Raw genomic sequence first — 23,906 nt, 5'->3', positions numbered from 1 at the left:
ATCAATGTAGGTGCCCAAGTGGCCAGAAGAGGGTGATAGACACCCTGGAGCTGGAGGTGCAGGTGGTTGTGAGCCACCTAACGTGGGTGCTGGGAATCAAACTCCGGTCCTCTGCCAAGAACAGCACATGGTCTTAACTCCTCGGCCAAGTTTCCGGCCTGAATCTCATCTTGCCCTGTACAGAACTCCACCCTCAGTCTTTGTCTCCCCTTCACCATCTTATCGACTGCAACTTCTAGATGGACATCTGCGGTCATCTCATCGTCGTTGGAGGAAAGGTGGTATTTCCCACATCCTCCGGTGTCGTCCAGGGGCTTCTCTGTTTGGGGCTTTCTTCAATTTAAGGAGGCTATGTATGCACTTTTGTCTTTATTTGAGGTGTTTATCTTGTTTGGTGTTCCTTAAGTTTCCTAGATCCTTAGCAGGGTCTTTAGAATAATTCTGGAAAGTTTCAGCCAGTACTGCTTGAAATATTTCTTTTGTTCCTCCCTCCCCTCCCTCCCTCCCTCCCTCCCTCCCTCCCTCTCTTTTTCCCTCTTTGCTCTCCTCTCCTCTCCTCTTCCTCCCTTTTTTTCATCTTCCTTTCCTTTTTCAGACAGGGCCCACGTAGCCCAGGCTGGCCTCAGACTCACTGTGTCGCTGAGGATGAGTTTAAACGGCAGATCTTCCTGTCTCTACCTCCTGTGAGCCACACTGCTGCTTCTGCGTAGTGCTGGAATTGAACCACCCGGAGCTTCAGTGAGCCCTGTCAAGGATTGCCCAGCTCCTCCACTCTTTTCTTAGGCTCTGGTATAACATTTGTGATGCGTTTTGCTCTTATCTCTCAATTCCTAGATGTTCTGTTCTGTTCTGTTTTCTTATTACAATTCACACCGGGATACTTTCGTTGAACACTTTCAAGTTATTCGATTCTTTGGCTGTGTTAAGTTGGTTTAGAGCCTATTAAAGGCGTTCTCCATTCTGTTACTGCATTTTGCTCTTCTAACTATGCATTGTGGTTCTGTTTTAACGTTTTCATCCCTCTTTGCATTGCTTTTCTGTCCTTGTGAGTTGTCTATTTCCCACGTCAGTTTCCTCAGCAAATGAATCTGAGCTATTTGTAAATCTCTGATGATTCCAACATGTGCATGCGTGAGTCTCATTGGTTTGTCCATTTAGATAGACCGTGTCCTTTCTTGCTTTTTTAGTATACTTTCTAGGATATAGCCTAAAATCTGGCTACCATTTAGTGACAGCCTAACATCTGGCACCAGATAATAAGAACTAAAAAAGTAGGTCCCATTGTAGCCTTCTATTAATCCTGCTGGGAGGAGCTGGACCGTGTTTCCTGTCTGATGGATCTGCAGGTATTGGAAGTGTTGCGGTATTGTGGTATCCTTGTTTCTGTTTTTCCTCTTGGGTTTGGAGTGAGGTGCATTTACACGGAGCTTCCTGGTTTGGAATATCGGGTTCAAGAGACTCGTCAACATCAGGTTGTCAGGGAAGCATCTTCCCAAGGCTAAACTATTTGGAGAATCCAGGATTATATGAGGGAGGGGTGATGAACTGTCTTTCAAAGGTTCTTTGTGAGCTGTGCCAGAGGAACCATGGAGGAGAAATGCCCAGAATGGCCTGAAATAATTGCTACAGTGTATTTTCAGGCCATTCTTGGTCAAAATTTAAGTTGGAGAAGCACATGTAGGGGGACAGATGAGTTGGCTCAGCAAGTAAAGGCACTTACTACCCGATCTGACCCAAGTCCAATGCCCAAGACCCACAGGGGGGAAGCAGAGAGCCAACTCCTGAAAGTTGTCATCTGATCTGCACATACACGTGCACACGTGCACACTCACACACTCACACTAAACAAACAATTTTTTACATATATCTGTAGTGAGATAAAGTTTCCCTGTGTGGCTCAGGCTAGCGTGGGCCTCATGACTCTCTGACTTCAGCCTCCCAAGCACTGAGATTGCAGGAATGATCCGCCACGCCCAGTCTCACTGGAGTGTGGTGTGTGTGTATGTGTGTGTGTGTGTGTGTGTGTGTGTGTGTGCATGTGCAAGGTAGATGTTGGGTATCTTTCTCCGTTGCTCACCACCTTGTTGAGTTTTGAGATAGTGTCCTTCACCGAACCTAAGCCCAGGCATCCTCCTGTCTCTGCCTCCCCAGGGTTAGGCTTACAGGCACACACGGCTGTGTTTGCCTGCCTAAATAGATTCTTAGAAGTCAGAAGAGGGTCCTCGTACTTGCTCAGCAAGGACGTCACTGACTGAGCCACTTCCCCAGCCCTGTATAGGCATCTTTTAAAGTTTTTTTTTTTTTTCTGGAGGTTGAACTCAGGCCTCAAGCATGCCACTAACATCTATCACCGAGCTCAGCCCCAGCCCTGAACATCCTTATAGAAGTTATAAATACATAAAACTTCCTTATAGAAGTTATAAAAGGGCAGGGCAGCAGTGGCTCATGCCTTTAATCCCAGCACTTAGGAGGCAGAGCCAGGTGGATCCTTGTGAGTTTGAGGCCAGCCTGGGCTACAGAGTGAGATCCAGGACAGGCATCAAAACTATATGGAGAAACCTTGTCTCAAAAAAACAAAAAAGAAAAAAGAAAAGAAAGAAAGGAAGGAAGGAAGGAAGGAAGGAAGAAAGAAAAGAAAAAGAAAAAGAAAAAGAAAAAAGTTATAAAATATGTCTGCTCTTGTTTTTGGTTTTGGTTTTTTAAACTTGGTGTCTTGGATATCTATCTATATGACTTACCATTTTTAACACTTTAAAGATGGATTGTTGTATGTGGTCAAAATATGGAATCAGCCCCCTTACTAGTAAGTAGATATCTAGGCTGTTTGTAGATCTTTTAACACTGAACCCAAAGCTTCGGTGATTCCTGCCTGCACCATTTGGTAGATGTGTGAACACATCTGATGTTCTTAGACACAAAATTGCTATACGCTGTACAGACTTCTCTTTGGGCCACCAGCTCACAAATAATGACACACAGAGACTTATTATTAATTATGAAGGCTCAGCCTATAGCTTAGGCCTGTTCCTAACTAGCTCTTATAAATCAACCCATATTTTTATTAATCTATGTTCTACCACATGGCTTTCACCTCTATCCCATGCTGTGTGTCCCTCTCATTCCGCGTCTGGCTGGCTTCTCTACCTCTCTTCTTGCCAGAGTCCTCTCTCTGCCTGGAAGTCCTGCCTGTACCTCCTGCCTAGCTATTGGCCATTTAGCTCTTTATTAAACCAATCCAAAGGTGCCATGAGCAAAGACGCATCTTCACAAAAAGTATTACAAAAAGATTATTCCACAACAGTGTGCATTTATCATTTTGATGAATATTGCCAAATTTTCTTATATAAATATCTGTTTCTGCTGTACATATAAATGCCCATTTTCCCACATCCTTACCAACCTTTAGTCCTGAATAGCTGGCTTTGATGTGGTTTTGTGATTTCATGTGGTATGGCCCAGGGCTCTGCTCTCTGAGTTCCCCAGCTGTCTGCATGTTAATATCTGCCCACGGCAATTGACGTCAATTGCTGAGAGTTTTGTTTTGGACAAAGCCAGATTTTTTTACCTATTGCAGTTAGGAGATGCTAAATTTCACTTATGCTTTGTGAAATTTCACTAGTTTCAACTTTTAGTGTTTTGTGTGTGTGTGTGTGTGTGTGTGTGTGTGTGTGTGTGTGTGTGTGTTTAAACATTACTTGCCTGTGTTTTTATGAAAAACATCCTGTAAAAATGATTTTACGACAAAAATGAACTAAGGTATAGGATGTAAATCACAACAGGAGAACTTTTGGTACTTTTAAATTTAAAGTATTTCCCCGTGGCTAAAATGGAATTGCTGAACTAAACCTTATGTATAATTTTGATAGGGGTTTTGGTGATACAAAAAGGGGAAACATGTAAAAATACAGAACACACGTTCTACCACCAGAAAATGAGTTAATATTTTAAAATTCACACTCCAGGCCAAAGGGAAGGTCCCTCTCCGCTTAGAGACAGAAGCTGTTCAATGTTCTCCAGCTCATCTGCAACAGCAAAACATACTAAACATTTAACCACTCCCTACAGAGGAGAATCTCCTGGCTTTTGATATTTATTTAAACACAATAAATTAGTGATGTGTGAAAGCAGAAGCTTGGACTTACACATGTGTGCACACAGGACAGAACCTTTTTTAAAAATCCCACAGATCTCTGATGGAAATTGCTACAAAAATAGGTAGGGGCTGAAGAGACAGCTCAGCAATTAAGAGAGCTCACTGCTCTTGGAAAGGACCCAGGTTTGGTTTGCCAAGGACCAGGGTTCAGTTCCCAGCACCTACATGGTGCTCACAATCACCGTAACTCCAGGTGTGAGGGATCTGACTTCCACTTCTGATCTGTGAAGGCTTCTGCACACACACGCGCGCGCGCGCACACACACACACGTATAAACACATACTCATAACATAAAATTAATTAAGTCTATTTAAAAATAGATGCCACATTTATTCAGTGGTTAATGTATTCTAATTTATTTTTTTTTATATGCATTGGTGTTTTGCCTGCATGTATGTCTGTATGAGATGTCAGATCTTGGCTGGAGAGACGGCTCAGCGGTTAAGAGCACTGGCTGCTCTTCCAGAGGTCCTGAGTTCAATTCTCAGCAACCAGATGGTGGCTCACAACTACCTATAATGGGATCTATCATGCGGTCATTCATGCAAATAGAACACTCATATACATAAAATATACAAAAAATTCAAACAAAGAAACAGAAAGAGATGTCAGATCTTGGAGTTACAGACAGTTGTGAGCTGTCATGTGAGTGCTGGGAATTGAACCCAGGTCCTCTTAACCACAGAGCCATCTCTCCAGCACCCAGGTTAATATATTCTTAGCAATATCATAGCACACGGTGGGGAATACATGCACCCCAGGCAGAACTTTCTCAGCTAACCTTGAATCTAAGCATAGGGATCCAGATTGATATCCAGATCTACAGTCTAAATCTGGCACTGGGGGAAGGTGGAAAAATAAGAGATGACATTGGCTGGCATTTCTTTCAGGCGCTACTGGATAAGAAGAATAAAGTCCTAGAAGGAAGGAAACCCCTGCGACTCCTGCAAAAGAACCCCCTCCCGCAGACTCGGCTCCCAACCCCCACGCTGGAGATGAGTTCCTCGGTAAGTCGGAAACTTTCACTTGACACACTGAGTTCAGGACTGCAGTCAGTTCACACTTAGGGTAGTTTGGGTTGGAAACGAGTATGAGCTAGTAGTGTTAGCGTCTCAAGCTCCGATTTAAAATCAGTTCCCTCTCTTTTAAATTTCTATTGGGATTCTTTTTTTTTTTAATTTTATGCCTACGGGCATTTTGCCTGCACACGTCTGTGCACGACATGCATGCATTGACCATGGAGGCCATTGAGGACACTGGATTGCTCTGGAACTGGAGTTACAGATGGTTGTGAGCTGCCATGTGGATGTTGAAAATGGAAACCCATCTCTTCACACACACACCCCCAGTTCCCTCTTTAAAAAAAAAAAAAATTATTTACTTATTATGTATACAGTGTTCTGTTTGCAGGCCAGAAGAGGGAGCCAGATCTCATAACAGGTGGTTGTGAGCCACCATGTGGGTGCTAGGAATTGAACTCAGGACCTCTGGAAGAACAACCAGTGTTCTTAACCTCTGAGTCTCTCCAGACCCCCAGTTCCCTCTTAATTTGTATGTATCAAACATCTAACACATACAAATATAATCCATGTGAAATCTAAACTTTTCAGTTTTTTCAAGAGTAAAAACACAGAGGATAAAAAGTAGCTATTAGAAGGTAATCCCCATGTATATTATAAAAAATGAGGAGGAGGAGGAGGAGGAGGAGGAGGAGGAGGAGGAGGAGGAGGAGGAGGAGGGAGGGAGGGGATGAGGGGTTGTGGGGATTGGAGACAGAGAAGGAGACAGCCTGGCATGGCGGCACACCCCTGTAATCTCAGCACTGACGCCCAAGGCAACAGGATCATTCAGATGGCTGCTGTGCCTCCTCAGAGAAGGATGGCGGCAAGTGGGTGAGAGATCTCCAGGGCCTATCGCTTTCCTTGGTGGGGACCCTGAAAACAGACGGACTGGACTGCTCTCCACAGCTGAGCCAAGAAAGGCTCCCTCTGCAGACTCTGTGCGCACCTCTCGTTACTCGTAACCCTCCGCCGTTGCCCTGGTACTTGCCTGTACGTGGATCAGCCTTAATTAGATTTCCAGGTTTATTTTCGCTGCTTTGGACACACCAGTCGACACATGCATACAATGTAGTTTGATCAGGACTTCCGGTTCTCTCTGCTCTAATTCCTCCCTTATTTTTCCACCATGATGTCCTCCCAGTTCGCGTGTGCTCTGTTTTAAAGCCACCGAGTCTGGTATGTGCACGGGCACAGGGCGGTGGATTGGAGCACGGGTAGCTTCGCGGGGGTTACATCCCTGAAGAAAACGGTCCTCCCCTCTCCTAGCACCGGAACTATTGTATACATTGATTTCTGTAGCTGATGACTCTTGTCCACTGTAGTCTGATTTTGCCAGTTCGGCTGACTCACCTGAAAAGCACCCAACTCTAGCTACTTCTTCCATCGCTCATGAGCAGCCACGAAAATCCCGGTGTTACAGGACATCGTTCGCGGCACTTGTGGCTTCAGAATGATGGTGTTGGGAGTGGCTATCGTGGCAGTCCCATCATTTCTTTCTTTTAGACTCTCGTAATGATGCATTATTCATACTTAAAGTGATGAATTTTGACGATACGGTAGGTAATATCTACGACCCTGTGTGCTGGACGACAGCAGACCCACACCTTAGTCCTCGTTCCATTCTTTCGGCATCTACCGAAGTCCCGGGCTTGAACTCGGTCCCCCAAAGTGTTTGCTGCCCGAGCCGCTGCTGTCCTCACCCCACTTCTCCCTCTGTCTCTGCAGGACGGAGACATAGAAATGGCTGTGATCCACTTGCAGAAGTTACTCCGGGGCAGAGTTGTGCAGAACATGGTGCGTAGGTCAGACCCCTGGGCAGCGTTCCTCCTGCCATAGCCAACAGTGGAGACTGCGTCTGTCTGTCTGCCCAGGCGAATCCCCTCCCACACCCCGCTCTCCTGGTCCCTGGTACTCTGGAATTAACTCCCTCTCCCTTCTAGTGCCGTCCTGGTCCCTCTGGGCCACACACGGTCAAGACGAGAGGAATCGCCTGCCCATCGTCCTGTGCCACGGTTGGAACTCAGGCTATGCGAACTCTTCTTTTCTTCTGAGAAATTGCTAACTCCCCAGATTTTGCTTATCTGAATTTTGACTGTTAGAGCATTGCAAACCAGGAAGGATTCCCTAATTTTCTATTATGTCTTAAAACAATTTGTGTTTGCATAGAGTGGGCAATATCTGGGCTACAAACACAAAGTCGTTACAGTTTTGAGCTATATGCCCTCGTTATGTCCTGTGGGTATCCTCTCTCTCTCTCTCTCTCTCTCTCTCTCTCTCTCTCTCTCTCTTTTCCTACCAGAACTCTCATTTTAGAGGGAAGTAATTTGAGTCCGAGGGATGTTCCCTTAACAACCAGCAGGCCCCGTGCTGGTCCTGACTTTAAGCTTTGGCCGGATGATCTCGGCCACTGCAGCAGGCACACCTCACTTGGAAACCCACTTGAAAGCCCTTTTTCTCGGGTTTTCCCTCCTGAGGGCTTCAGTTCTTGAGAGACTCCGCTGTGCAGGGCAGGGTGAACGCCTGTGCTGAGCACTGGGCTTCCCTCTCCTCGCCTTAATCCAGACAGTCTTGCAGTTCCCTTCAGAGAGCAGATGGTGTGCTACGAGCCAAGGGGTTAGTTCATCGGAAAAGCAAACTGGCCTAGAACAGTGCAGGTGTTGGGTTTGTTTTTGTTTTTTATTTTGGTTTTTGGAGACAGGGTTTCTCTGTGTAGTTTTGGTGCCTGTCCTGGAACTCGATCTGTAGCCCAGGCTGGCCTCGAACTCACAGAGATCCCCCTTGCTCTGCCTCCTGAGTGCTGGGATTAAAGGCGGGCACTACCCACCCACCCACCCACCCACCCACCCACCCACCCCCAGCTGTTTTGTTGTTGTTTGTTTTTGAGACAGGGTTTCTCTGTGTAGCTTTGCTCCTTTCCTGAAACTCACTCTGTAGCCCAGGATGGTTGCTGTAGTTGCTACCATGTCTGTAGGAGGTGGAGCAACGCGCACGCGGACACACACACACACACACACACACACACACACACCATGCACGCGCTCCTGCACCCATCCACAGAGGGCACATGGGGGAGTGGTTCTCGTTGGTGAACAGCGGGCACAGAACCTGCTGCTCACACGTGCCTCCCAGCTCACTGCGTGGCCCTGGCAGTCTTGGCACAAGGTAACAGGCAAATCTTTCTTTTTTTTTCTTTTTGCTTTGGCGCAGATGTTCGAGGGCAAGGAGAAGCGGCTGGAGTTGATCCTGGAGTTGCGCACCAGCCACGCCCTGCAGGAGGATGAGAAGCTAGTGAAGAAAGCCGAGAAGCAAGTGACCCTGGCCCTGCAGCGGCAGAGGAACCTGCATGAGAACAAGGTTCTGTCCCTTGTGCCCTCTGTGACTCGCTGCGCCTTCCCCTCAGTGGTTACTGTCCTGAGCAGCGCTGTGATAACGTCCCATGAGAAGATTCTAAAATTCCTCCACAGCCCCGGCACACCGCATTCTGCAGCAGCCCACAAGGAGTGAGGTGTGCCCTAGCTGAATCGAAAGGATGCTCCGGTTTTAAAAAATAGAAAGAAACCTCAAAACCAAATCAAACAAAGTCACTTTTCCCAAGATTTCCCCTTCCGATTGTTCTTCAACATTGAGTAATGCTGCTGAACTCCCTTACACCTGGGTTAGCGCGATGGCTAAATGAATAATAATAACAGCAACAGTAACATGAAAAACAGTACAATATGAGATTTCTTTTAAAGCATGAACATTTACTGCAGAATTTTGGAGCCACGGGTGAATTGCTCTTGCTGGGCTGAGCTACCCATTAAATATGCCACTGTCTCGCCATGACTTTTGGTGACTTTGCCAGGCTCTCCTGCTCTGCCATCTGACAAGAACGACAGCCAACCCCCCACCCACCCATCCAGCATTCATCCCTCCGCGCTTGATCTCAAGTGTTTCCGACTCCACTGTAGTCATTCACTCCTGTTCCCAGGTGTCCGTAAACCAAACCTAAAAATGCATCAGTTTGCACAGTTTAAAGTCGTGGTACTTGCGGCAACATTGTTTGCCAGCTTTTAGTGAACACACGACTCTCGTGCTATATGGGAATCGAGGACAAATAATAACCAACTTGGGAATGACGACAGCTTTACTTTTTGTTTGTTTTGCTTTGTTTTTCGAGACAGGGTTTCTCTGTGTAGCTTTGGAGCCTGTCCTGGAACTCGCTCTGTAGCCCAGGTTGGCCTAAAACTCAGAGAGATCCACCTGCCTCTGCCTCCCGAGTGCTGGGATTGAAGCGTGTGCCGCCATCGCCGTCCGACCAGCTTTACTTTTTTATATGACAGCGATGCCGTTGATACCCAGTGGGCTTCGGGGTGCGGGGGCAAGGTCGGAGGTCAGGCAGTAGGAGAGTCACAAGTTGTGCCACCTAAAAGGAGGGCTGAGGAAAGATGAGGAGAATGTGGAGTGTCTGAGTCTGGTGGTCCTGGAGTCTTGGCGATGTTCGGACAGGGCGTGGAAATCCAGGGAAAGAGTAGGTCCCGAGGCGTGGTGGGAAAAATGCTCTCCTTGGCCCTTGGAGGCACATGGAGCTAAGCCAACTGTGAAGCAGACATTGCCGTCAGCTAAACGAGGTGGAAAGGTCTCTTGGGAACGTGCCACTCCTACGAAGACTACTTAACTTTGTCCTATCAAGGTACCCAGTGCAGGGGTCTCGGGGAGGGTGTGTTCCACATGTTCCATTTCCGTGGGAAACTGTTCAGGAGACACAACTCCGCTTTGTGATGAGTTAATGATGCGGCTGCAGCAGTGATGCCTTCTAAACACGTCTACTTTCAAATTGCATCTCCTTACCGGAGCATTGGAGCATTCCTGGCTGCGTTTCCTGGCAAAGGACTGAGGCTGGGCATGAAAAGGCAGCTGTGGAGCTTAGGCTAGCACCCGCCCCTTACCCTGGAAGTGAGAGCGTTTGGGTCCATGACGACAGGGAGAGAACCCGTCTTCTCTGGGCTGAGCATCCACTGCTGATAGATGAAGGAGCAGAGATATGCCCCCTTTTCAGCGCTCTGTTTAAAAAACAAAACAAAACAAACAAAAAAACAAAAACAAAAACAAAAAAGCTTTGAACTTCAGGACTTGAAAGTATGTGTGGGTGAGGATGGGATGAGGGAGCTGGTCTAACAACTGCCCTTGACGGACAGCCTCAGCCAGTGACCTCATTGCCCCCCGAGACCTGAGACTATTCCTTCGCTTTAGACATAGAGCAGAGGGGGCGCCGAGCAGAGTGGTCGGTGGGAAGAAGGGAGACGTTCCCTCATGCTCAGGAGAGGGCAGGGAAACACATCTTAAACACATTTCTTGTGTGAAAACCAGGACATGGATATCCATACATCAGTGCGGCTTGCTCCTGGCCGGGCACTCCACGGGCCCCTTATTGTACCCCAGTGGTACACCGACAATTAAGCTCTATCCTGTGCTGTCTCAAAGATGATTGTTAATAGCTTCGAAGCTATTAAAAGTCTACAAAGTACTAAGGTTTTCCACTTTCATGCTATTTGATGTTTTAAAACTCTTCAAGCTTGTAGAAGACCAGACATTTAAAAATTAAAAGTGCTCATGGGTGAATTTCTATTTTATTAAGTTGAATACACTGTTATCTTCTTGTTTTCCTTCATGTCTGACTTTCTGCATAAAATTGAAAAAAAAAATTACATTGAGTGTGTCACTGAGAGAATGAGTCAGTAAATCCTCTTCATGACTTAAGAGCTGTGAACCATGGGGACCGACTGACTGGGCAATCTGCTTTCTCAGATCTGAGTTTGTATTACATTTTCCAATAAGTGCCCAGGGGTGGGGCCGCTGGGGCACGGCATTCCTGGTTAAGGCTGTTCTAACAAGAAGTCGCCTTGCTCGGTCATTCTGAGGCACCCGACACTTCATAGCCACCGCTCTGGGCGGAGCTCATCCTTAAAGCCTGTATTGTTTTTAAGGTGTCGGTCATTGAAAACCATTTGGGTGACCTGGAAGGAAGGGTGCTGGCAGACATGCTTGACTTTCTGTCCAAAGAGCTGGTGCGGCTGCAGGAGGAGCGGAGGATCCACGCCTTCGCCATGCTGGCTGAGCGCCAGCGGCGCATGCGGGAGGCGGAGGAGAGCGGACGGCGCCAGGTGGAGCAAAGGCGTCTGCAGCAAGAGGACCAGATATTTATGGAGGCAAGTGGGGCAGCCCGGTGTAGGTAAACCCCCTAGACTCCGGGGCCCAGGGGGAGCCAGGTTTAGCCAAAGACATCTCAGACTGTGATGTCTCCCGAAATCATACGGACAGCTCATGACATAAAACAGGATTTGTGTGTTGTCTCCATTTTATTTAGCAAGTACGCTGAGTTTCCACTCCGCATATTGTGGGCGCTCTGGAGGGAAGGCACAGGCACAGCCCTGCTCCCTAGCAATTTAAATAACATAGAACATGTGCACAATTACAGAATTAATTGCCAAAGGGAGACAGCAAGAATGATGACAAGTCCATGGCTTGTGCAACTGGAAGCTGTGGCTACTCCTTTGGGAGGTAGAAAGCGGAGAGAATGATGGGTCAGAGGTCAGAAGTACAATCAGGAATTTAGCTGAAGCTTAGTTTGGAACGGCCGAGTGGAAAAGGCAGAAATTTCAGTCACATCTAGGAAGGACACCAAAGGGTTAACAATGTTTTTGGCCTGCCTTAAGGACTGCTTTGTGCAAGCACCTATGTCCTCATACATACATGGGCAGTATTGAACGCCCCTCACCTCTACTTTATAACCCAACTATCTAATGTTCGATGTCTTTATAGCTTGCTTCCTGAAGAAACGCTCAGCTTCATGAGAGCAAGCATGCCGTGTGTTCACATTGTGCTTTCTGCACCATCAACATGGGCCCTGGACATATTAGACATTCCACAAACATGTCTTGGTTGATAACGTACTGAACTGCCATTAAGATGCTAACATCAGGAAGGTGTGGGGCTAAAGGTTGACATTGGGGCTCAAGGTACATAAAGAGGGCTCCTGGGCCCTCTAAGAAACAGGTCCCGAATAGTTGCTGAGTCCTGGGTATTATCTCAGATTCAAAGAAAAATTCAGACATAAAAATGTTTTTGCCTCCACAAGACTCACAATTTGTTGAGACATACACACACATACAAAGCTTAACGTGTCATTGTTGATGCTCTTGATACTTCCTGGGTGTGTATACATGGGCATGTGCGTGTGCATGTGGATGAAACAACCAAAGCTAATTGGTTTTGCCTGAGATTCCATAGTTAGCAAAATTCTGAAGCCGAGTAAGCGCTGACTAGGACCGTCGTGAAAGCAGAAAGAGGCCGTGGTCAGGAGGGACCCGGTGGCCTACTTAGGCACTAGCAGCAACTCTACGGATACTGGTTTTGTCCTAATTCATCATACTGTATTTTTATGTGCTCTGATTCTATCTCATGATTTCAAGAAATCTTCAAGAAGAAATTAAGGGTCATTATGACAATTCAGTAAATCCTTCAGCGACCTGGGGTCCTTCCACCTTCTGCTCTGCAGTCTCTAATATGGCCCCTTGTGGCAACTTAAGGTGACAATTGTCATCACAGGTTTCGTGTCCATGAAATAAAACATAAAAAGAGAGAAAAGGAAAAGGGGAAGGGGAAGCAAAGTCTTTCTTTGTAAGAATCTTTTTGAGAAGTTGGGCCTATCAGCTCAGCACTTATTCTATTGGTAGGACCTTGGTTATTGTGGCCATGACTAGAACCTACAGGAACCAGGAAGTGTAGTCCTTGGGTACCTGTTTGCCTAGCTGCAACCCAGAGATTCTGTTATTTAAGATAAAAGACAGAAAGGGTATTGGGAAATACCCCCTAGCCTCTGCTGCATTTAGGTGGCTTGGCCAAGCCACATGACTGATAGGGACAACCAGGATCCAAACGAGACTATTGATCGTCACTGTTTTGCGGTACTTTTTATCAACATCCCAGTAAGACCCACAGTTGTGAGACGGGCTAACTGGGCTGGGCTGCCCAGAAAGCATAGGTAGAGGGATGAGAAACAGACTAATGACTTAATGAAGGAAATGGATGAACCACGAGATCATCAAGCAATGATGTGTGTGTGTGTGTGTGTGTGTGTGTGTGTGTGTGGTGTAGACGAGTTTCTAAACAGTCTTATTCCATAAGAAACGCAGAGCCAAATACAGGGGTAATAGCCGAAGAGATGAGAGAAATAGCAGAGAGCCACGGCTAGCCTTGGCTTACCACCTCGCCGTCGCTTCCCCAGAAAGAACTTCTTCCTGTCTAAACTGTGCTTTTTACTGCCTTCCTGTTCTGCCTTCTCATTGGCTCTAAGCCCAGCCACATGACTTCCTCATCACTGCCTGTCTATACAGACCTCCAGGTCTCTCTGGTTGGTACTGGGATTAAAGGCTTGTGTCACCACGCTTGGCTGTGTCCTTGATCACACCGAGACTCTGCCTGCCATGTGATCGGATTAAGGGCATGGGCTACCACCGCCTGACTTCTGTTTATGGCTCACTATATGACCTCTGATCTCCAGGCAAACTTTATTTATTAGCATACAAATAAAATATCACATTTCAGCACAAATAAAATATCACCACAGTGTGGGTTTTGTCTTGTTTACAATAGACGTCCTTAAGCACTATATTAAGTAGATATATTATTAATTAAGTATATGTTTAATTTCGGCAGCTGATCAAGGTTCACCAAAGTACTGTAACCTCCTATCTGGAAGACATCATATTGAACACCGAAGAGAAAACTGCGGAAGAACAGGCCAGAGCAGAAATTGAGAGGATCGCTGAGGAGATCAATGACATTGCTTACGAAATGGAAAACCGGTATGCGGCGTGAGAAAAGACCGTGAAACGGATGACGACATACCCCTTGCTGTCCAGGTGTAAACTTTCAGACACTTCAGGCCCCACCACAACAGAGAAGCCGTGCTTTAGTGTCCATTGTCTTGCTAGCATAACTCACTGGAGCGCTGCATGCCCATACCTCTCTGTGATAGGAGCACTGGGTATTGAATTCTCTTTGTTTCCCTCTATCCTGGCTTATTTCCATCCTATACATCATTACAATACCAAGAACATAAAAACAAAGTAGATATATATGTATTTGACATTATTTGGACTTAATCCCAAAGTGTTTTAGACTTCCAAGCGTTTGCTGACTTTTTTAACATATGCTTCATAGCAGGCTGGATAGGGTCAAATTCTAATTTTTTTTCATGAAGCCAAACGAGCTTGTCAGGAATGTGCTCTTTCAGATCACCCAATCAAGGGAAAGGTGGCATTTAAGAGTTGCGCTTAGGAGGCCACACAGGTCTCGGCACCTATCAGCAGCCCGAGCAGAGAAACCAGGGGTTTGTGTTTTATTCGTCTGCTCGGTTGCTTGACCTTGTTGTTGTGTTCTAGTCGAACGTATCTTCAGTCAGAGGAGATTGTTGCCGAGTTGGTGTACAGTTTTCTCATCCCAGAGGTGCAGAAAGACTTCGTCAAAGAGAAAGGTAAGGGGTAGGATTCTAGACACAGGCGTGGGGTTTCTGAAGAAGCAGTGGATTCTTGCTTCAGAACGTAACCAACTCTCCGTTCCTGCAGCTTGGCTGCAGAACCTAGTCACCTCCAGCAGGGGGCAGGATCCGCGCCAGTCAGATTGGCAGAATGCCAAACGTCACTGTCTTTGACCGGAAGTTCCCAGGTTCCCAGGGAGCTGTATTCTGTGACCCACAGTTGCAGCCTTCTGCAGACACAGAGCAGAAACGATGGTGCTGAAAAGCAGGGGTGCCGCACGGGTTTGAGGGAGTTTTGCTGTTCCCCGGGTCACTGATAGTGTTTCTGCTAGGGTGACATCTCAGTATAACAGTTTCAATTTGTCCTTTGTCGAAAACGGCACGTTTTAAAATAATGGTGCTTTTAGTCAATAGAAAAGGAAAGAATACATCTTAAAAAGAAAAGGAATCGGGGCTAGAGAGATGGGTTCGTTAGTGGTTAAGGGCACATACTGCTCTTTCTGAGGACCTGGGTTTGATTCCCAGTACACATATCAGGTGGCTTACAGCTTCCTGTAACCCCAGGGGCAGGGGGACCTGACACCTATGTGTCTGACCTCTGTGGGGACTTGCATTCATATGGACATCCCCCCTCCTACATATACATAATTAAAATAATAAAAATCAAAATTTTAAAAAGAAGAAGAAAAAGATTCTTCCAGAACCCTCAAACTGTTGGGGCCAGATCTGATCCCAGAGAGGGGTGTCATCAGGACGAGACCATAAAACAACCACACACATGCCTTTAGTTTGTAGAAACCTCTGGAGAGACTGAAGCAGAAAAGCGTAATATTTGCTTGATTACGGACAATGGGCTAGCGGGATTCTAATGCATTAGGTCAAAGAAGGTTGATATTTTTGCTTACACATGGTAGCAAAAATGGTAGGTACTCTCTAGCACTCGGGTTTTAGTCTGTTTACAGTGTCTTTTGTATCTTTCTTATTTTATCGCAATCAGTGTATTTACACACATCTTGGCTACGATCCTTAGATTCCCATCAGCGTAAGTGTTGGACAGCAGAATGTGTGTGTTTCATGTTTTCACAAAACTACCTAATGGCCACACAAAAGATGCCTTTGCTCCCACCATGCATCACAGTGTCCATAGCGACAGAGTTAAATATTCAGACCAAGTAATAGATATTATAGTATACAAGGGCTGCTATGTGTTCAAGATCCTTGAGAATTAATGGTAAATATTAAGCCTTCTTCAGAGCCACCTTCCCTGAGGGAATTGAAAGAGTTGGAAGGAAAAAGTGGGCTTAACATTTATTAGTTTGTAATTCCCTCCCAGCAGCAGGAGCAGAAACCCTTGGGAACCATGGGTCCCAGCACCCATGTTGGGTGGTTTACATCCCCCTGTAACTCCAGCTCTGGGGGATCTGACACTTCTGGACTTTGAGGGAACCTGCATTCATGAGCACCCACCTATAACACATACATATAAAAATTTTAAAGATGAAATGATTAAAAAAAAACTTTCTCAACTCTCTTTCTGGACCTAAGGGGAAAGATTTGGAGAGGGTTATTGAATGTAGGGAAACCCGGAGGGAATTGTCAGTGGGTAGGTTGGGTGAGTCCTCAGCCTTTTCATATAATACTGATTTATTTATATTTTATGTTCATTTCCCTCTACATATAGGCAAAGAATGAACACTTGGAATTTTTATTTCTTGTTTATTTATTTATTTATTTATTTTTGAGACAGGGTTTCACTATGTAGCTCTGGCTGTCCTGGAACTCTCTATCTAGACCATACTAGCCTTGAACTCACAGAGATCCGCCTGCCTCTGACTCCTGAGTGCTGGGATTAAAGGCGTGCGCCACCACACCTGGCTTTGTTTCTCTTTTCAACTAAGAGGACCATATATGTCTTACACACACTCTCTACCCAAGACTAAGATATATTCATAGGCCATTTGGAGTTATCTTATTCTTTTAAAGATTTATGATTATCTCTCTCTCTTTCTGTGTGTGTGTGTGTGTGTGTGTGTGTGTGTGTGTGTGTGTCTGTGTGTGTGTGTCTGTGTCTGTCTGTCTGTCTGTCTGTGTGTACAGAAGCAAGAAGAATGTATCAGATCCCCTGGAGGATATGGGTGGCTGGGGCTGCCTGATGTGGGTTGCTAGGCACCAAACTGGTCCTCTGGAAGAGCAGCAAGCACTCTTACCAGCTGAACCCTCTCCCAGCCCAGTTATCTTACTGTGCATGCCAAGGTCAGGTTCATTAAGTGTTAGAAACTGCACAGTATCTTAACCTCTTACAACAGTTATAGGTGCATTCTCATTTTTCAGCCAAGAAAATCAGTGATTGGAAACAAATAATTAGCAGGGTTGACTCATGACCCATGTAGCCCCCCCCAACCCTGCATTTTCAACCATGTACTGTGCAAAGTAACTGATACCCAAATAGCAAAGAATACCTAGTACTTTTTAATTTTCCTCTTGGGGAAAGGGTCTCATACATTATATAGCCCAGGCTGGCCCTGAATTAGCAATCTTCTTGCCTTAGCCTCTTTAGTACTAGGATTACAGGCATGTGCCCCCATGTCTAGCCTATGGTACTTCTTACTGTCCTTAACTAGCTAGCTGTGTGGTGTGGGGTAGATTATCTAATTAATTCCCTTGTGTCTACACCCTTCTAAAAATGAGACTGCTAATAACATTCTCTTTTAAGGTTGTGGTTGAATTAAATGAGTGATCACGCGTCAACTGTTTAAAACTCTCTAGCACAAATTAAGGACAAGTGGAGATTGCTAACATCTCCATCATTATCAACATCCCAAGGGCTTCAGCATTGGCCGATGCCTGTATTAAAGCTGAGGAATACATGTCCATAGGATTCACACCTAGGACCGCCTTCTAAGCTCATAGTCTGGGATGTTCCACCCAGTAGGTCTGTTGTTTCTGGGCCTTGGCGAAGCAGAAGAAAGACACAAAAAGTGTAGCTGAGGAAAGATGTTCATGCCCTGGCCCCACCATGAGAATGAGAAAGGAATGGTCCAGAGCCAAGATGTACCCATCAAAGGCATGCCTCCAATGACCTACTTCCTCTACTAAGCCCCACCTCCTAATGGTCCATGCAAATGTGACTCAATAGATTCTTTGTTATATAAACTGTATTATTTTTTTTTAAAAAAACCTTTTATGATTAAAAACATCACACACCAAAATTAGCCAGAGCCAAAGTCTATACAGTCAACGAACTTCTATAAGGTTAGGTTTGGCATTTGGATTAGCTCATTGGCAAAATTAGAACCTTGATAACCCAATTATTTCTCAATAGTGCCACAGCTGGTGACCAAGTTTTCAGTGGAAGAACATTTCAAATTCAAAAGATAACAAGTCTGGGTTACTTTTAGAAAATGTCCTTCTAAAACACATAATGGGTCATTTTTATTGAGTACAGTTAACCCAAAGCAGAAAATGTGTGTTTTGAAAGTTAATGGGGTTTTTTTTTTTTTTTTACTCCTATCTTAAAAACACTGAGAAATGGTTTCAAGCAGAAAAGTAAAACCTTTTTCTGTCTCTTTGGTCCAGTGAGGAATGCCCAGCGGAAGCACATTCTGGCAGCTCATGAGATCATTCACAAGAACACGGAAACTATGATCCATAGAAATGCCGTCATCTACCACCAGATGGAGACCCTTCAGCAAAAGCGGTATGAAGACTCAGCCTCAACTACAGAACAGAGTCCAAGTGATATACCAAGTTCACAGCAGAGTCCAAGTGACATGCCCAGTTCACAGCAGAGTCCAAGTGACATGCCCAGTTCACAGCAGAGTCCAAGTGGCATGCCCAATGCAGAACAGACTCCAAGTGAGGAAGACACCTAGGTGAACCTGACTCTTCCATCGGGAAGGAATCCCAGGAGGAGAGGCAGCTCCATTCAGCTTTAGCTGCTACTCAACCAAGTATGACATGAATGGACTGTCTGTTGCTTAAAACAAAAAAACATGAAGCACTTCCATCGAAACTGACTCATCTCATCTAGGTTATGCTACCTATTGTTGAGTTTATTAGAAAGTTAGAGTTGGTTCTATAGCAATTGGATTCTTGTGATCTAAAAAGTAAGACTGTAGGGTTTTTTGGGGGGGCGTCCTTTTATCATATAAGTGTACTCCATCACAAATAAAGCATCATGGAATGTGTGAGCATTATTTGCAAAGCTTATTCTCACAGAGATGGACAAGGGGCCCCATAGTGCATTGTGCTCCCTGTAAGCACAGACACAGCATGATGCAGAACCTGTTAAGTTTAACCCAAACATCTGCAGTGCACTCTGGGAGGTGGTGTCAGGCTCAACTAAGTGTGCATATGCATAAAACTAAGATGGTCCATGTTTGGCATGGGTCTACTCAGTGGGATATAAGACAGGAACACACTGGGTAGGTACAGGACCTGCCTGGTATACAGGCCTCACACCCCAGAGGCTAGAATCTCTTCTGATGATTTTGTTGGCTTAGCTTCCAGAGGCTCCCAAACAGATCTCCCCACTTAGAAAAGTTAGCACACCGAGAAAGGCTCCCAGCTGTGATTCCCTGGTGGGCACTAGTGTTTGTTTGCAAGTCATCCCCGTACAGATGTGTTTTACCAGTTGGGGCCATTTTTCCCTTAAGTCGTTAGTTGCTTGGTAACACAGTTGACACATAGCACATTATCTACCAGGTTACTAGGAGAACAGAGCTGAAGAGTCGGTCCACCCAGAAGAGAGTCCTGCATGATCCAACGGTTGGTACATACAATATTTGTCAATAAGAAAGATAAGACAAAATTGTAAAAGATGTTGGCAATAAGCCAAAGAGAAACGGCAAGAGACCGGAAACAGTGCTCATGACCTCCGGTGTCTGCATGTCACCTTTGTCCAAACTTTGCATAGAACACGTTCTTCAAGGACGAGAAGGCAGGGTGTAGAGAAAGGGTTCCTCATAGAGAAGCGACCATGGTCCAAGTACTTATGAAAATACCACACTGGAACAAGTTTTGTAGACTAATACACAACAATGATAGAAAACCATTCTTCAGACACAGGCCTACCCCTGATTTTTGTGAGAGTCAAGAGTAAGAATCGAAAAGATTTATTTTTTTTACAATTATTTAAATATATATATATATATATATATATATATAAATATTTAAATATTTGCAAATCAGTCTAACATACTACTAGATAACTTGTGTTCTACCCCACCCACTTTAAGATAACTTTAAAAAGGGGGTGGGTAGGCAAAAAAGTGTGTGATATGAATAGAAACCAAGCTGTACGTGGATTCTGCTTCATGCATATGCCTTGAGTTCTGACCTCAGTTTGCTGGAGGAGTAAGTTAACCCTTTCCTGTCCTCCCCTGTACGTCTTCTGGTCATTGTGTTCATCACAGCAACAGAAAGAAAACTAGGGACATATGTCCTCCAAAGGAGAAGGTCCCTCTGAGTCTACCCCATGGGGACCTCCGTGCTCCTGAGTTCAGATTAGACCACACACACCCAAGAAGGATGTTAGGAGATTTTTGAGAAAGACCACTAGGCAGGCTGATAAAATCCTGTCTTCCTTCAGCTTTCCCTGGATTTACACCATCGGTATGTCATGCATTTGGTTGGCTCCCTGGGTTTTTTTTTTTTAATTTATACTTTTGTTTATGTTTTTATAAATTTTTACCAAGGACCCTGACTGCCTAGGCTTGCCTCTGGTGCATGCCCCAGGAGTGCATGCTTCTTGTAGCAGAAGGTGAGTGGAGTCAGGGCTCAGTTTCTCCTCCTTCCCAGCCATGCCTATGAGTGACTTGGGCTCCCACCAGGGCCCAGGCTGGGGGTCTCAGGAACCACCTGTACAGGGTGTTTTAACTGGCTTCCAAATGAAGCCCTACCTGTCTGAACACTGAGGCTTGGCCTCCCTGAAGCCTCCTCCGTATGCCCTGTACAGCCTGACACAGCATATGCAGAGGAAGAGAGACCAGACAGCCCTTCTTCAGACTGAAGAAGAGCATTTCTTTCCTTGGGTAGGTTCCAAACTCGTTCTGGATTCCCTGTGTCTGCCGTAAATAACTTGCCATTTTTTTTTTATATGAGATGTAAATCCAGACCTTTGTGTGCCAGAAGAGCTTTGAGAGATGATAAAAGCTGTAATAATTTACCTGTGGCTCCAGGACTTCTGGCCTGTTGCCCAGCCTCAGCTGGAATCCTGCCCATTCTCCTCAGCTACGAAAGTGCCAGACAGTACCCAAAGACCTACCTCTGACCTTGGAAATAAGTGTCCCCTTTCAGCCTTCCCAGCCACTTGGGCTGTGGTCCCCGGGTCCCCATAACCCCATGGTACTACCCTGCCACCCCAGCGCTCACTGGAGAGGCTGCTTCCATGGGGACTCCAATCCCTATCTCATTTATTCTAGGTCCCTGTTGAAGACCAAGGCAACTTTGCAGGCAATGGAATTGTTTAACAACAGCTTCCCAGCGATGGAAGATTTGTGGGGGAGAAAACATCACTCAAAACTTTACAGCTGGGCCAGCTCCTTGCTCCTATTCAGCCTTTTAGAAGGCTCTGAGGGAAGAAAAAGCTCTCAGAAACTTCCCAGTGGTCCAGTCGCCTTCTCCTAGACAGCTTTCTGCCCCGAGGTTGGAACTACAGAATCACACCTGTCTCCTTTGTGGTCCGGATCCTCCCTCCTTCCCACATCAACACGGCAGTGTCATAGTTCAGTACTTTTCTCACTTCCGTGAAAAATGCTGTTGTCCAGGAAAGTGACTTAGAGAAAAAAAAAAAAAGTGTTAGGAACTGTAGACTCCAAGACACTTTATTTCCAGTGGCAAACACCCTCAAAGAGGCAGACATTGGCCCAGAATTAGAGCAGACACTGAAAACACCCTTCCCCTTATACAGTGAAGACAACTTTGAAAAAAGTGAGGGTATATAACGAGAGTAAATACGGTAATCTGGCCATTGCTAGTTCAGGTGCTGGACTTGGGACTTAGGAGTGCCAACTGGGGCCTCTCACTACATTGGACCTGGGGTGAAATGTGGGCAAGAAAAAGTGTACTTCCTAGGCCCGGGGACGCCATAGCCTGAAAGCCGAGAAGGAGAAGCTGCCTGTTTTTATAGCAAGAGGTTCAGCCTCTCCCGGGGAGCCCGACCTTGGCCCATAGGAAAGACTACAGGCTTAAGCCGAGACCTCTGTGTGGGACCAGGCAGCCAGTGCAGGTGTGCTGAGCTCTGAGTAGAACCACCATTCCTGATTCTTCAAAGTGGACCCCAAGGGAGAAATCCAGCAAAAGCAGTGGGCGCCAAACAGGTATGATTTTGCTGTCTTTCTCTTCTGGGAGTCCAACGGCCCCTGTCTCTGTACAGAAGGTTTACGGGTTGAGGTCTGAGGTCAGCGACGACGTGATGGAATATGGAGCCTGGAGGGGACCTTGTTCTTCCCTCTCCTCCTCCCTTGGTTAAATAAAGCACTAAAACAGTTGCTGAATGTGGAGCCCAGACGCCCTTCTACCTGGCCCGCATTTGTGTTGCGGAGGAATCATGGAAACAGAAGCCTTGCTTCTGTATGTGTTGTCAGGCATTAGACGGGCAGCCAACCCCCTCTGTGACAGGGTTGGAGTCCCTGACCTAGAAAACACCACTGCTGAAGACTGTAAGAACTGGGAACAATTAACTCGGGCTCCTGGAGCCTGACAGGTTAATGTTGGCAGCCCCCAGGGCCAAGGACAGCAGCAGGAGTCACAAGGCTTTACATCCCCATCGGGGGTATCTCAGCACCCACCATACCTTGGCACAGTGGTCAGCTTTGGACTACTGAGTTTTCTGCCCCTACGTTAGAACCATCCCTGTGTATGCTCAGCACCCCTGGGCCCAATCTCTGCCCCATAGAACAGCCAGAGACACTGCTCTAAGGCCCCTCCACACCTAGGGCTTCTTAGATGACACCGTCAAGGCCACCAAACCTTCCCTCTGCGTTTCAGGTGTGGTGCTGTCCCTTGTACATGCGTGGCTGTTTTTTCATTGCTGCTGGGAAGGTGAATGACCACTGCCCAGATGAAATGTGGCTGGATTAACTACACTGAGATGAAATGTTTGGTCTCGAATGACGTGGCCAGAGTCTAAAGTATTCTGAGCAAGGCCTCTGAGGCTGTGGCTTACCCAGTTGGCAATAGGAAGACTATTTATTATACCACCAAGTACCTGCTTAAAAATGCTTTAGTTCTATGATGACCTTAATCTAAACTGACATCACCAAGTTATAACTCATGGGCCAAATCTGGCCCATCAGCAGTTTTTTGTTTGTTTTTTTTTTTATCAATAAAGTTTTATTGGAACACAACGCCATATGGCTGTAACAGTGGAGACAAATGGTCCTTGACAGAAAGCATTTGCCCACGAGTCTAAAGGCAATCAACTTGATGCTAAATGGTTGTGAAATAAATATAACAGACCACCACAAAACTAACTAGACTGTTTTTGTAAGTGGTCAGTGTTGAAATTGTGAGGTGATTAATGACTGCATGCTCCTTGTAGTGTGAATTCATCTAACTAACTTCTCCTTTGGCTATCCTGCCAACCCTAATCCTCAGGGGCCACCAAAGCAACTGGCATGGCACTTTTATGCCAGACCACGGTCTCTGCATTCACATGTGTCTACATGGACTAATATGATTGTTGTCTTGTTATTCTCATCCTGTTTCAACACTGCACATGTTGTAGAGATCTTCCACAGCCACATAAAACCCTAGCTCATTTGTTTTAACTGCTGTGAGATGTTTCAGTGTATATTTTTAAATTGTTTATTGCCTGCCTCAATTCAGCATGTATGTGTGTAGGACATGCCATGCATGTGTGAGGTTAGAGGCCAACCTGTGGGAGTCAGTTCTCTCCTTGCGCTCTGTGGGTTCCAGGGAAAGAACTCTGGCCATCAGGCTTGATGGCAGGCACTGTTTCACTGCATGTGCTCACGGCTTTCGGTTCTTGCAACCGTCCTGCAGACCTCTGCGGCGAAGATTCCCGAGCCCTGGAGTTGGAGGTGTGATATTGCTGTTCATTTAGAGCTAAGCACTCCACTGTTTTGTTATCTGTATTTTGACCAGTTGTGAGTCTCTATATCAATCATCAACTGCAAGAGAGAACCTTCTCTGATAAAGGTTGGAAGA

General features: G+C 45.9%; 2 protein-coding genes across 2 annotated transcripts in view; both read left to right on the top strand.

The window, feature by feature from the left end:
• Positions 1-18,928, top strand: part of Cfap91 (cilia and flagella associated protein 91) — a 48,453-nt gene extending 29,525 nt beyond the window's left edge. Inside the window, exons 11-17 of the mRNA XM_006975796.4 lie at positions 5,045-5,161; positions 6,941-7,009; positions 8,423-8,569; positions 11,182-11,403; positions 13,913-14,061; positions 14,641-14,732; positions 18,312-18,928. Of these exons, the coding sequence (XP_006975858.3) occupies positions 5,045-5,161; positions 6,941-7,009; positions 8,423-8,569; positions 11,182-11,403; positions 13,913-14,061; positions 14,641-14,732; positions 18,312-18,607 (1,092 nt within the window). The 3' untranslated portion in view covers positions 18,608-18,928. The remainder of the gene's footprint in view (positions 1-5,044; positions 5,162-6,940; positions 7,010-8,422; positions 8,570-11,181; positions 11,404-13,912; positions 14,062-14,640; positions 14,733-18,311) is intronic.
• A 2,795-nt stretch (positions 18,929-21,723) lies between these two features.
• The window catches only part of Nr1i2 (nuclear receptor subfamily 1 group I member 2), a 36,592-nt gene continuing 34,409 nt past the window's right edge, over positions 21,724-23,906 (top strand). Inside the window, exon 1 of the mRNA XM_006975734.4 lies at positions 21,724-22,054. The gene's annotated coding sequence lies outside the window, so the exon portion shown is untranslated. The remainder of the gene's footprint in view (positions 22,055-23,906) is intronic.

Source organism: Peromyscus maniculatus, chromosome 12 (genome assembly GCF_049852395.1).
Source record: "Peromyscus maniculatus bairdii isolate BWxNUB_F1_BW_parent chromosome 12, HU_Pman_BW_mat_3.1, whole genome shotgun sequence".
NCBI lineage: Eukaryota > Metazoa > Chordata > Mammalia > Rodentia > Cricetidae > Peromyscus > Peromyscus maniculatus.
Note: the sequence above shows the minus strand (reverse complement) of the source record. Positions and strands in the feature narration are given on the sequence as shown.